We start from the raw sequence: 14,193 nt of genomic DNA on the forward strand, positions 1-14,193 counted from the left end.
CCAAAAAAAAAAAAAACATCACACTTTCATGTATAACACATGCTTGCAAAATTGTACAGAAATGATAAGGAGTCATAGACGTACCAATATCATCCATCACAAAAGCATCAGCTACCTTATCACATTTAATCTTCAAACGAGCATCAATCTCACGGGAAAGAGCCATTTGATATTCGGGCATATCCTATAATAACATAAGAGGAAGTTGCAGATAACTTATATCAGTGATGCCTTTCATATATTGAGAACAAAAATATTAAGTGGTTAAAAACAATGTCTGGTAAGAGCAGGGGGCTGCATAACAATCCAATTCAATGAAAGCTAACAGAAAAAACGAAATATAGACGACTACTTGATTCCCTTCACCCATCCCCACATTGATGGCATACCATGGAAGGCACTTGATGGAGCTGTGTTTGCCATAAGAAGGCAGGGGTGATTCCAAGAAAGCGATTGGGAACGCCACCTACTCCAGGTTCTGCATTATCATTTGAGCTAACCGAAAGACTATTGTTCACTATGCTTCCAGCACTATTCGCACTCGCATAATTTGTTGAGTTAGAACTTGAACTGATTGTGACACCAGTGCTTGTACTATCAAGGGAACTTCGAGATACTAAACTCAACTTCTCAATCTCTTCCTCATGGATTTCACCATCCTTTGATATAAGAGGAAGTCTCAATCTTTGAGATGCTTCTGCCACAACCATTCGATGCTCAAGAGTCTCATAAACCTGAGACAGGGTTTGCAAGCTATCACTCCATATAAACAGACATGGTGTAATGTATAATTAGACATATACTTAAAGGCCAGTTCAGAAATTGATTATCGCTATAAAAGAAAATTGTCTTTTTTTAAACATGCATGGCAATTTGATAAAGACAGAAAGGCTAATAAAATATTAAAAATTTGGAGAAGAAAAATACTACTTCCAAGCACCATAAGCTTCTTAGAATAACTTGTTACATTAAAAAAATGATTACAAAGTATCGTCTCCAAGGCCTGAATTGCAGAAAGGAGTTCAGAAGACCAATATGCAGCAAATTTAACATCACAAAAACAACCTGCGGCATGTTTATGCACTGAAAAAAGTTACAAAATCTTTAAACAACAGCAAACTTGTGGCGTTTCCACAACTTCACTATTTTGCAGATATCCACCCTTGAAGTTTTTCATTACATTTTCTTAACAAGCCATTATATAACAGATCCATTCTGTTTGAATTTCCAGACAAACAACATATTGAAGGTAAAAGGTAAAAGCAAAGAAAGAGCCACGTTTAAGCTCAATTATCCTTCCTACTAAAATAAGAAAGGTGATATTATAACGTAGTTAGGAGCATTTGGAAGGAACACAAGACTCATATTTTCTCGGATAAGCATTCTAGTTTCGACTCGATTATGGAACTTATCATCTACTAAGATCTTTTGTGGTTTAAATTATCAACCCCCCACCCCCTTTTTGTAATTAGTCTTTCTTCCCTCGTATCTCAGGGGAAGATATTTTTGTAACTCCTAGATAAGACCTATTCTTCTATCATCACTTCACAGCATCAATGAAATGTTTATGTTTCCTTATAAATGTATATATTACAAAGTACTTTTTCGATCAATTGCAGAAGAAAAATCAGTCCATGAAATATATAATCAAACTGTTAGAAATCAAGGTTATCAATATTCATTTTTAGTGAGTGATTGATTTTGTTAGAAAAAGTTAATTCTACTGAATTTGAATGTATAGGGTATAAGAGGTAGATAGATTTAGGATTTAATAGTGGGAGAGTACTAGGTATCTCCGAAGGCTATCAACCATCATCCACCGTATTTCCATTATGAATCGTAATATATTCAATGGCTCCGATCACAAACCTGAGCCGAATTCTTCAAACCTAGTTGTGGATAAAGAGCCTGACCATCTCGAACTCCGCCAAGGTTCGCCATTGAAACAGCCTGTTGGTACTCTTCCACCATCGCAATTGCTTCAGAATAGATTGCCTGCATGAAACATACAACAACAGTCACACTCAAAATAATCACAAGTACAAGCTAACCAACGGCTGCAATTAAGCCAATGATTCAATCAATTTTTAAAATGTTACAGGACCTAGAAATAGAGAATCAAAGTAAAAACCACCCACCATGGCTTCCAAATAACGCAATCTCTCCCTCGACATTTCTTCTCTCGCCTGCAAAATTCATCTTCAGTATTCAGTAATGAGTAAAAAACACCAAACCGAAACAAGTTCGATTACACAATTAGGTCAATTTCTGGATCAATTCCAAAACAAATCAATTTGTATCGCTCAATTCCACCCACACTTCCTGGACAACCAATAAAACGCACGAATCGAGTGGAGAGAAAGAGAAAAAGAGAAAGAAGGAGATGAAATACGAGTAGTAGGTCGTAGTGAACGGGCTTGGAGACGAGAGATCCATCGGGAGCCAAGCAGTGGCGCTCCAACTGATCAATCACCTGCGTCACGTCTGCTGGGAGGTTTTGGCCTCCTCCCTGTAAGCTTTTCGCCATTGAAGATGAGAAGAACGAACCAGAGACCTTTGAGAGCAGTTCTCGGAGCTCCGGTGAGCCAGTGTATCGAAATCTCTTCACAGATGCAGACTACTCCCCGGCCGGCCTGGAAGAGTGGAAGTTGAAACCTTTGCAGCGCGCAAAAGCGATATGTTAAATTGCATTTACCAGAATACCCTTATCGTGTCCTTTTGAATTTTGAAGCCTGAATTATAATTCTGTTTATTTTATATAAAAATAAAAAATAAAATAAAAATCGTAAATTAAAGATATTTTTTAAGCTAAATAAAATAAAAGTTTTAAAATATTTTTAAAATAAAATATTAACCATTTTCATCCAAATTAGAGAATATTTTTTAATTTTTTTTTTAAGTTTTTAGTATATTTGAGAAAAAAAATTATATTTTTATTAATTCAGTAAAAAATTTATTATCTTGGATGAAAATCTCACCTCCAATGAGTTTATAATCAAGGAATATTATCTCATTGGTATGAGCACATCCACTAATTTAGGGAATGATGATAAGTTTATTATCAATAAATATTATTTTCATTTGGTACGAGGTCTTTTCAGGAGTCAATATCATACGATAGTCGAGAGGCGTGGTTATATTTTTTTTTAACGTAAATTTAGGGTTTTTTTAATTAAATAAATTATAAAATAATATAATAAGATAAAATGTTTTTTTTTTAATTATTAATAGTGCTTTAAAAATAAATAATAAAATAATTGATTTTTGAAAATTAAATAAAATAAAATTCCACAATTTTATTGTGGTGTCTGTTCCTTTATAATCAAATTTGATTGCCCCGTTGTTCCCGTCAATGCTTTCTTCTTTTCGTTCATTTTTTTTCTAACGATTTCTGCTCGTCTCCCCAATCCTTCAATTTTTGATGGAAACAATCGAAGAAACGAAGATCATTTCGAAAACTTTTGAGAAGCTTAATTTGAATCAGAAATTCAGTTCCAAGCCTACTTCTTCTGATCCTTTTGCTAAATCTTTATCTCTCGATTCGAGTCACGAATCCAGTTTCAAGGCTACTCCTTCTCAATCCTCCGGTAAATCCCCCTCTCTCTCGATTGCTATTGATTGATCGGTTTTGAATATTTGAAGAAAGACTAATGTGTCAAGCTTTAAGTCGGCGAGCAAATTTGCGGCATTTGTTTATCGTAAATGCGGATTTCGTTCAGTAATTTTGTAATTCGAGGTATGGTTTTGTTTACAGGAACAGGATTGCCCTTTGAGAGGAAGAAAACTCCGAGTTTAGTCAGTTTGTGCGTTGGACTTATTGGCAAGCATTTGGAGGATATAATTTCTGACTTGGATGAGATTAGTGCCAGCTTTCCATCAGATGTGAAGGTTGGTTTTGTTTAGAATTTTTTCTTCATGTTGAATCTGGATAACAAATTGACTGAATTGGATTAATTGTGTCGGTTTCTTGCTTCTTTCAATGTTGCCTTGCACTCTTTAACGTTATTTGGCCATGTGTTCTGCTGAAAGACTAATGAACCCGGTGCCCAGTTAATTAGCTTGTTTTACAAAAAAAAAAAAGTTTGTTTACCTCATATCTTTCATTTCGTATTTCAATGCTGGTTTCAGTTGCATGTTCATTCAACTTCGTGTCTCCACTTGAATTTATTAACCTCAATAGTTTTGTAATGCGCTGTGTTTAATGCAAGACTTAAAGTATGCTACAGAAGATTGATTTTGGTCGTACAATTTTATGACACCAATTATTTTCCAGACTATTGAATAGATAAATTTTAGTATAGAGAGTTTGAGAGTAACTCAATTGGTTAAATTTATAATTTGATGAAGAGATTAGATGTTTGAATCTCACCTACCAATGTGTTGTTGAACACCCCAAAAAAAAATTAAGTGCAGAGATGAATTTGAGACTTCTGAACGTACAATCAGCCATGGACAAACTTGACGCAAATTTAAAAGTATCGAGGCAAAAGTCTATGAGTTAATGGAGAAATGTTTCAAGAGCTTCTGTATGGAGGATGATAGGTATCTCTTTTATTTACTACTCGATTACAACCTATCGCCACTTTAATACGAAGGGGTTAACTATATCTCCCAAGATTATAAACTGATGACCACATAAAAGAACACATTCCCTATCTATAAAACACGAAGTTAATTACTGGACAAACAAACATAATGTCCCATGGGGTTATAACTCCCTATTCGAACATTTAATCATAACTATTATTGTGAGACCACCAAGTATGGAAGAATACACTTCATTCTATTCCGTAGAACCAAATATATATAAGCATACATGGAAGAGCAAAAAGAAGCTGATCACTTTGTCCTAGATCTGATGGTGAAGAATCTTCTTGTACAAGACATTTACTAGAAGGTTCCGTCTAGAGTAGACTTGAGTATTTGGGGGACGAGTAGGGACAAATGTCAAAGGGGAAGAATTAGAGAGGGTGTAGGAGACATGAGTGTATAGATAAAAGATATCATCCTCCCTCTAATTCATACTAGACAAAGTTAAACTCAAAGGTTTGTTCTCAAAGAAAGTAACATCACAAGATACAAGATACAAGATACCCTGAGAAGATGCCTATTCTTTCGTTCAACAACTCCATTTTGAGATGGAGTACCGACACAAAATGATTGATGAAGAATTTCATGCTTACATAGGTACAATCTAAGTGTTCAAAGAAGTACTCGCCAACATTGATGCGTCTCAAAATTTTAAGGGAAACACAAAACTGAATTTGAATGTCAGTACAAAAATTACAAAAGTGAGAAAAATACTCAGAATGATTCTTCATAAAATATAACCAAGTCATACGAGAATAACCCGCCAACATAAGTAACGAAATGTCAAGTGGACATAGCTGGTCAAGAACTCCAAATATTGGAATGAACTAATTCAAAAGGCGCTTGTTTATCAACTCTAGGGCTTGAACTAAGACGATGAAATTTGAAAATTTTGCATGAATCACAATTTGATGAAGACGCATTATGAAATTGTGGATAAATCTTTCTTAGTGCTGAAAGAGATGAATGACCAACACGACAATGGACAACAAGAGGAGAAACTACTCTGGAACTTGCAATTTTTGGTACTTGATGTTAAAAAAATACAAAGTCCTCCAAATTCATGTCCTTTGTCAATAATCTTCTTTGTCACAAGATCCTGAAACAAGCAATAGCCCAGAAAAAAAATGAAACACAACGATTAAAGTTATAAGTGAGCATATACTAAAGAGATCAAATTAAAAGCAAGTTGAGTTAAATGCAAAACAGATGACAAAGAAAGAGATGAGGTTAGATTTATTGTGCCAGATCCAAGTACAGACGATTTTGATTCATCTGCCAAAGTAGCATTAGAAAGAAATGTAGATGAAAAATGAGTAGAATACAAATTCGGATTAATTAAGTCGTTGACCCATTTGGTAGAGGATGGAAGATGACAATAATTCAGTTATCTGACCCAACAATGGTTGTAGTAGGACTAGTGTTGAAATTTCGCAAACTCGGCCCTAGAATTAACAAATGACTTCTTACATGAACCATGGGTGCATTGAGTCCTTAAATGAACCCCATTAGACATCACTGCAAGCTCTTGTTCAACCATAAGTCAATGGCAAATATAAAACCACAAAATAAGAACCAAATACCACATTAACTTCTGAAAATCTGATTTGAGTGGAGTTTCCAATATAAAAAACTTCACTTATTTTTCAAATCGGCTTTTAACCTGAACCAATTATGACCAATAACCACACAAACAAGTCAGAAAATAGCAAAAAAGGAAAGCCATGATAACTGGAGAAAATTCTGGTTACTCATGCGCCGGAGTGCGGGATTGATGGTAGAACAGACAACATGTGTAGCCCCCACGCTGGTGTTTTCCGGACAGATACTGGGTTCCTTCTGATTGGCGATTGGGATGGGTGGTGATGAAAAGAAAAAAAATACTCCAGTAACCGTCCTTCGCAGCAGTGGTGACAACGACATTGATGTGCAAAACCCAAGGTAAAAGACCAGACCCTCCAAGAAGGTGTTCCAAACCTCAAACCGTAAGGGTTCACAAATCCCTGTAGATTCACAAAACCCTAATTGCTCGAGGAATGACCTAGTGCCCTGATACCATGTTATTGTGAGGCCAAATATGAGAGAATTCACTTCATTCTAGACAGCAGAGTCAAATATATACAGACATGGAAACCTTGAACTAATAATGGTAAAATTAACAAAATATTAACAAGCTCATATCCACATATATACTCTAACAAAAATGACCCAAAAGCTACTTAGTTCTTATCCTTAGTTGAAATTTAAACATAATAGCTTCCCAGGAACTACCTGTTTTATCCGTTCTTGGAATTCAAATTCCTTCTCTCCCCTTCTTCAAATACACTTTTGTAATTGGGAGTTGGAGTACTTCCATTTTCTCTTGTAAGGCTTTGGATTACTGCAATTTATCAAGCTTTACTATCTTATATACTGTTAACTGAAAAACTTGTCTATCATGTGCGTTCTCAATCTATTTTCTGGAATCACAGCAATCAATAACGGCAATTGCCCGAAGAAGGAAATTACTGGATGATGATGTTGTCATCTCCTTAGCAGATAGTTCGTGGGAAACACTCGATGTCTCTGGTTCAGATGTTTCTGATTTTGGATTAACAAAAGTTGCGCAGACGTGTAAACTTCTTAGAGCTGTGGATATAAGGTGTGCAGCTCACAAGTGTCATTGATGAATTTCTTCTCTTTTTTATTTATTTATTTATTTATTTTATTCTCTGTTGTTCAATAGCATAGCTGGATAATTTAAGTTCTTTATTTTTTCATTAAGAAGAGTTTTAATGCAGTCGATGCAACAAGATTACAGCTGCTGGTATTTCTGAGCTCGTCCAGCATTGTTGCTCTTTGGAGACACTTCGTTGCGGGTACTCGCCTATTTCCTCACCACTGATACTATTGAAATATATAATATTGGTAGTTTACTGCCAAGAAGTTGCTATCACTTCCAGTTATCCTTCGAAGTATCTCCATGGAAAGCTTTAACCACCTCTTGTACATAAAACTTGAGCAAATAACAAATTTTCCAAATTCATCTGGTCGATCGATACCTTTTCGACTGCCTGTGGAACGTAGTCTTTATTTAGTTAACGATTCAAACACAAGTTCGTTGATTTACTGTTTTTGTTGCATCATTCTGTCATTGTGGCTCTCTCTCTCTAGATATATATATATATACATTGTATTTTGACTAGGAGTAACATAACCTCATAACAGGGTATGAACAAAAATGTTGCAGAGGGTGCCCGAGGAGTGATGATACGGCACGAAGGTGCTTGGATATATTTAAACCAAGGCTGGATGATATAGAAGGAGATTCATGGGAGGATCTTGATACAGCTGAAATTGCTAATGGGGCACAATCACTTCGGTGGTTGGTCTGGGTAGGGTACCTTCTACCCTCAAGTTGATTTGTTTTCATTATCTTTCCTGCTTTCCTTAGATACATAAACAATTTCATCATCGGATTCCGATTATAAGAACGTTTTTAGAAAGATCTAAGACACGAAAACGAGGAAACAGAAGAGACCACTTCTCTGATCTTACAGTCCTCTAGAAAGCCTAATTCTATGGTTGTCAAATAGGTCATACTAATTTTGCATTCTTAAAGAGTCCCTACCAATTCTGATCATTCCTGCTCTCTTTTTTACAATCTGCAGCCAAAAATAGACGAAAATTCCTTGGAGATGTTCTCCACAGAGTGCCCACGCATCACAGTTAATCCGAAGCCATCACCGTTTGCTTTCAGTGGGAGGCGAGTTCCAAGGGAAGCATTGCCAAATATCGCGTTGGATGAACACGCCATTGTCGATATCGACCCCAAAACATGGGCAGTGGCTAGATGCACGTCGAGGGCTCCAGTTCCTCCATTGAATTCCTCAGAATTGTCTTTGGCTGAAAAATTCAGGCTTGCATTCCTGGAAAGGGACACTCGCTTAGCTCCTAAACGAGCTAAAAATGCGAGGCAACATCAAAGACGTGCGGAGAGGGAGTGGATGACAACGAGTACAAGAGCCAAGGCACTGGCCTTGGCCTCTAAAGCAAGTAAAACTTTGCAGAGTCACACATAGCTTCTACTGTTTCTCTTTACGTTTTCATTATTCAGAACATACAATGCCTTACTTATATAAGATTGTGAGATAAAATCCTATGTACAACACAGTTTTTCAAGACTGATAAAGATTCATCTAGCTCGCCTATGCTCGAGAATGGCGTTTGCGTGTATATCGTTTGAGATAGGGAACAAGGTATGAGCTTTACCTTGAAAACGAGTAAGTCTGTGGCCTGGTTTTGCTACGAAGATGAGCCAAATGAAAACGAGTTTCACATTGTATTTTGGAATTTAGAAACTCGATTATGATCGACTCTAGAAGTACATGAACGACCGAATATGGTTCCCGGTTCAAAGTTTATGGAAAGTACTTCTATTTGGTTCCCGGTGAACATAAGTAGAATACTCATTCTTAATTTGTTTACTCTTTTTTCCAAAGATGGGTTGTTTGGTATATATGAAATTATTCACAAAAGGGTATAAGTTTCTATATCTTCTCCTCAATATTCTAACTTTATTGAAAATTAATAAAAATAATAATTATTATTATTACTCTACGAGAATATTACCTAAAATATTCTCTAGATAGGTTAGAAATTGCTGATTTGAATACGTAATCTATTGTAATCGCCCAAGCTCATTGTTAATAGATATTATATATCTCATGATATTATGTTTCTAACTCTCTATTTGGTTAGTCCCTACCTAAGGCAGGAGTTCATAACTCACTTAGGATTAAAATCGAGTTGCATATAATGAAATATTAATCTTCTCAATTAACAGATTTATAAAGTAATATTAATCTTCTCGATTAACAAATTTATAAAGTAAAAACAAAAAATTAAAATACGAATAAGAATCAAATAGTCTAAGTTATTAAAGCATTTTTTTTTTCATTTTTGACTAATAAATACATAATAAGATTGAACATTTTAAGCTTAAGAAATGATTTTATAGATTTTTAGTTTAAAATCTTAAAAAAAACAAAAAAAAAACAAAAATTATCTAATACAATTATATATTCCTTTTTTTAAAATAATTTTTTTTTTTAAAAAAAAACAAAAATAGTACAATAAATGTGGCTTTTTCTGACTAATATTTTAACTTTATAAATTATTTGCAATTTTGTGAGCAAATTATTTAACTTTTAAAAAATAATAAAAAAAAGCCCAAAAAAATGGCTTTTAATTGCACGATTTGAAACAAATAATTAAGGTCGGCCCTCTACTTCAGTCTGAAAAAAATGTCATTTTATGTTTTTTTTTTTCATTATTAATTATTTATTTAAAAGTAATTTTAGTAATTTTAATCTAGATATATTTTTATTAATTTAACTTACTATTATTAAACTAAAGAAATTAAGTTACTAAATTAATAAATTGATTAAAAAACAAAAATTAAGATTATTATGACGGCTTTTCAGAATCCGTACGGTATAAGCTTTTGTCGGCCGCCAGCTTCAGCTAACTAAACGACAATAAAGAATAATGAAGGAATCTTTTGTCCAATCATTACACATTTATTTATTTATTTATTTATTTATTTTCAATCAATAAATAAATATTTTAAAGTTGAGTTTATTAATGAGATATATAAAAAAAAATTAATTAATTAATTAAAATACTTTTAAACTTTATATTTGGTATAAAAAAATACTCTTAAAAGATTCGTTTTTAAAAACTTTAAAAATATTTTTTATAACACTTTCTTTAAAGAAAAATACATTTTTTTATTTTGAAAATATTTAAAAAATACCTATTTTTTTATAATAAAAAATTATTTATACTTTTTAAACTTTTTTACAAATACTATGTTTCAAAAATACTAAAAAAAAATATTAAAACTTTGGAAAGCATTTATGTCAATCAATATATTGAAATTAACTTTTTTTATATATATATACATATATATATAAGTAAAACATGTTTATTTTACTTTTTAAATTTTATGGATTTTTTTAAATAATTAATGTTATTTTTTAACGATCTTAAAAAAAAATAGAATATTTAAAATTTTAAAGGTATTTATAAAACAAGACGAGAGTATTATTAAAATTTTTAAAAGTTTATTAATATATTTTTTTACATAATTTATTTTACTAATTTAACAACAACAAAATATATATATATATATATATATTTATTATTTTCCTTTACTAATTATCTGGTAGAGTTCTACCCGTCAACTTTGACTTAGCCTCACAAGATCCACTTTTTTTCTTTTTTTAATTCTAATATTTATCATATTTTTAAAAGGCTGTGTATTTAATAATGATTATTTGATAAACGTGTGAAATTATTATTTTTTTAATTAAGAAGTATGAAGTATATAGTAAACTATAGAATGTTATTTGTATGAATGTCATGAAATTTTCGAAATCAATGATATAAATCAATGAGTATATAGTAAACTTGGATGAATGGATGTTCGGGATGTCTGGATGAGATGAGCGACACAAGGGCTCATTCTCGATGGTATGACCGAGAGAGTTATGATGGGCAACGACACACCAAGACTCAGGATGGCGTCAAGACATATGGACCATGTTGATGGGGATCGAGATGATAAGAAGAGACGTGACGTTGTATTGAGAGACCTTGGACCCGAGTAGAAGCAAGGTCGAGCTAAATGACTTGGCCTAGCGTAGAGGTTAGTCGGATGTGTCGCAGACAATTAAACATGCACATGCAGGTAACGAGTGTTATCGAACAAGCTTGGATTTCGCACAAATGATGTTCGATTGGCGAAGATAAACCTTACCTAAGGTCCGAGAAAGCCAGAAAACCAGGGGGAATATATATATATATATATATATATATATATATAGGGCTTAATTTCCCTTAAAAGTAAGGAGAGATACATGAATAAACCGAATGCACACATGAACGAGAGTGATTTTAAGGTTAGGATAATAGAGAAAAAAAAACTCAAAAAGAATTGAAATTACTTCCTATACTAACAATATGCACGTTCTTTTTCCGTGGCTCAATTATAGAAACTCCAAACTTAACATGCTTAGCTCGGAACAATTTTATATTGAGTGACCTTTTGAAAATTCTTCAAAAAAACACGTGAGTAAGAACAAAGTATACTAACAGGAGAATACCGAGGTCAACAAATGTTGCATCTTGATTTCAAATCCTGATCTAAAACTTGGACATGCGACGTCACAAATGGTATCAGATTGGTACTTTTCCACTCAAAGTTGAAAATTCAATTTTTCCTTACTAACATCCCAACCCGAGTCACAAGGCTAGCTCGATCCCATAGAAGATGGTAGTCAACCCGACACGACACGTTATATCTATCAAGTATGGTTACAAAACTAAATCAGTAGTAAAAAAATACGAAGGATAAAAAAACGTGAAAGTAAATATATACAATAAATAAAGTAAGCAAAACCTCAATTGGTAAAATCATGGTCAAAAGTAGAAATGAAATTAAGAATAAGGTTTAGAAGGGAAAAAAATAAAAGCATATAATAAATGAAATGATGTTAATTCTCTCAAGACTTTGGTTGTCACACGCATCTTCCTATTTCATTTAAAACAAACAAAACCAATGAAAACGACGTCGTCTTCACATCTTTTACCACAAACGATAGAGCCGTCTCTTTCTTCTTCTTCTTCTTCTTCTTCTTCTTTAAAAATCACTGCAATCTTCTCTTCAAATTCATTACGGATTCTCCCAAAACCTTGAGATTCCATGGATTCATCTCAAATTCCTCTCTCTCTAGCCATGTACGGCGGTGAAAACGGCCTGAGAATGCAGAGCAGCGCTCTGTGGCGGTCTTTCAGAAACGGCGATTTCGAAGAAGAAGACGTGTGGAACGTTCTCGAGGAGAAATCGATAACGGCTTCAAATTCCTCCGATGATTTGAATTTCTTCGCCGATTCGTCCATTTCTGAATCCGTTTCCGCTTCCGGAATGATTCCGAGGTTGAACGGCAGAGGCAATGCTCGGATTGCTCCAAAATCGGCTCCTCGATCGATTCCGCGGTGGTTTAAACCTAACGGAAGTGAAACGCCATGGAAATTCGATTGCGACGACGGAGTTGCCGATGAGAGCGAGGAGGAGGAGGAGGAAGAGGAGGAAGGATTTGAGGAGAGAGTTCCGCCGCATGAATTGATTGCAAAAAGGTTAGTTAGGGCACAGATTTCGTCGTTCTCTGTGTTGGAAGGAGTCGGAAGAACATTGAAAGGGAGAGATCTGAGTAAAGTAAGGAATGCTGTTCTTACCAAAACTGGATTTCTGGAATCACTGTGACATTCCATTTGCACTTATCATCAATCTCTCTGTGAATAACTTTTCTTCATTTCCATTTCCATTTCGGTTCGTGATAATTTAGTGTTGTTAGTTCTTCAAATCAAATCAACTGTACATAAATGTTTCTTATAATTTGTACTGAAATTAATAAAAATATGTTTAAACAATATTTAATAATCACAAATTTTAATAATATTTTTAAAAAAACTCACAACATAAAAAATTAAAAGTACTTTTTTATTATTATTAATTTAGTCTAAATCGGTATAGATTAGGTGCTATTGATGAAACATGGTAAACCTATCTTTTTTCATATGGAAATGTTACGAGTAGAGATGTGGAGCAAAGGTCGAGCAGTAGGTCACGTGACTTGCATCGAGTTGGTGGCTTACTAGGGTTTTTCCTAGATTAAAGCGGATCAACTCGCCTCCTTATTATCTAAAAGTCGGTTAAATTGGACTGGCCCCCACTCGAGAACGTCAAATGAAATAGGTAATCGAGTTTTCTTCTGACAACTCTATAATTTATAAATTTAAAACGTAAAGGATGTTTTTGATAGGTTTAATAATAAGATAAAGATCGAAAATTAATATTTTAAAGGGAAGTTGCTAAAAGTATAAAGATAAATATTTAATATAATAATAATAATAATAATAAACTTTTTTTTGAAAAAATTATTATAATGGTTAAAAATTAAAACCAATAAGATGAGATCTTTTTAATAGAAAATGGAAAAAAAAAAAAAAAAAAAAAAGTTAGTCAAAGTTGTAAGGCTTGACTTTTGCAAATTGTGTGGCAACTACCAACCTCGGACCATACTTAGATCACGTGCATGTCACCGTCCTCATCCAACTTTCCATTTTATTCTCTCGTTTTATTGTCGTACATTTTTAGTCATATGACGTCATGATCTTGATACGCCCACGACAAACCTTGAGGAAAACTCAAACCTCATATACATTTTTTTCCGTGTTTGTAGCTTTGTCAGACCTTTTGCAAGGTTCGTCTTCGCCAACCGAACACATCACGTCGTCATGTATGCATGTTCAATCATCTGTGACTTAACCAACTTAGTCAAGTCATCAGTCTCGAACTTGCCTCTACTTGGTCCTAAGTCTCTCACATGCATGCTGGTCACATTCTATCTTGTCATCTTGGTTCCCAACAATATAGCCCACATATCAGATGTCATCCCAAGTCTCAAGATGTCATTGGCTCGCTTAGATATACTATCGAGAACAGACCTATGTTTCAGTCATAACATCCTGAACATCCATCCACTCAGTTCTATCATA

At 33.9% G+C, this 14,193-nt stretch overlaps 3 protein-coding genes across 3 annotated transcripts in view; 2 read left to right on the forward strand and 1 right to left on the reverse strand.

The window, feature by feature from the left end:
• Positions 1-2,704, reverse strand: part of LOC111445870 (AUGMIN subunit 4) — a 6,932-nt gene extending 4,228 nt beyond the window's left edge. The window contains exons 1-5 of the mRNA XM_023084392.1: positions 2,393-2,704; positions 2,139-2,186; positions 1,870-1,995; positions 390-734; positions 85-184 (exon numbers count right to left, since the gene is read on the reverse strand). Of these exons, the coding sequence (XP_022940160.1) occupies positions 85-184; positions 390-734; positions 1,870-1,995; positions 2,139-2,186; positions 2,393-2,527 (754 nt within the window). The 5' untranslated portion in view covers positions 2,528-2,704. The remainder of the gene's footprint in view (positions 1-84; positions 185-389; positions 735-1,869; positions 1,996-2,138; positions 2,187-2,392) is intronic.
• Positions 2,705-3,343: 639 nt separating this feature from the next.
• LOC111446756 lies at positions 3,344-8,912 on the forward strand. Its single transcript, XM_023085698.1, has 6 exons — positions 3,344-3,587; positions 3,755-3,888; positions 7,062-7,231; positions 7,371-7,448; positions 7,820-7,964; positions 8,241-8,912. The coding sequence occupies exons 1-6, from the start codon at positions 3,422-3,424 to the stop codon at positions 8,649-8,651; spliced, it is 1,104 nt and encodes a 367-aa protein (XP_022941466.1). The 5' UTR covers positions 3,344-3,421; the 3' UTR covers positions 8,652-8,912.
• Positions 8,913-12,248: 3,336 nt separating this feature from the next.
• On the forward strand, positions 12,249-12,953 carry LOC111446424. Its single transcript, XM_023085242.1, has one exon. The coding sequence runs from the start codon at positions 12,338-12,340 to the stop codon at positions 12,896-12,898; it is 561 nt and encodes a 186-aa protein (XP_022941010.1). The 5' UTR covers positions 12,249-12,337; the 3' UTR covers positions 12,899-12,953.
• Positions 12,954-14,193: the final 1,240 nt, after the last annotated feature.

Source organism: Cucurbita moschata, unplaced genomic scaffold, assembly GCF_002738365.1.
Source record: "Cucurbita moschata cultivar Rifu unplaced genomic scaffold, Cmos_1.0 Cmo_Scf00008, whole genome shotgun sequence".
NCBI lineage: Eukaryota > Viridiplantae > Streptophyta > Magnoliopsida > Cucurbitales > Cucurbitaceae > Cucurbita > Cucurbita moschata.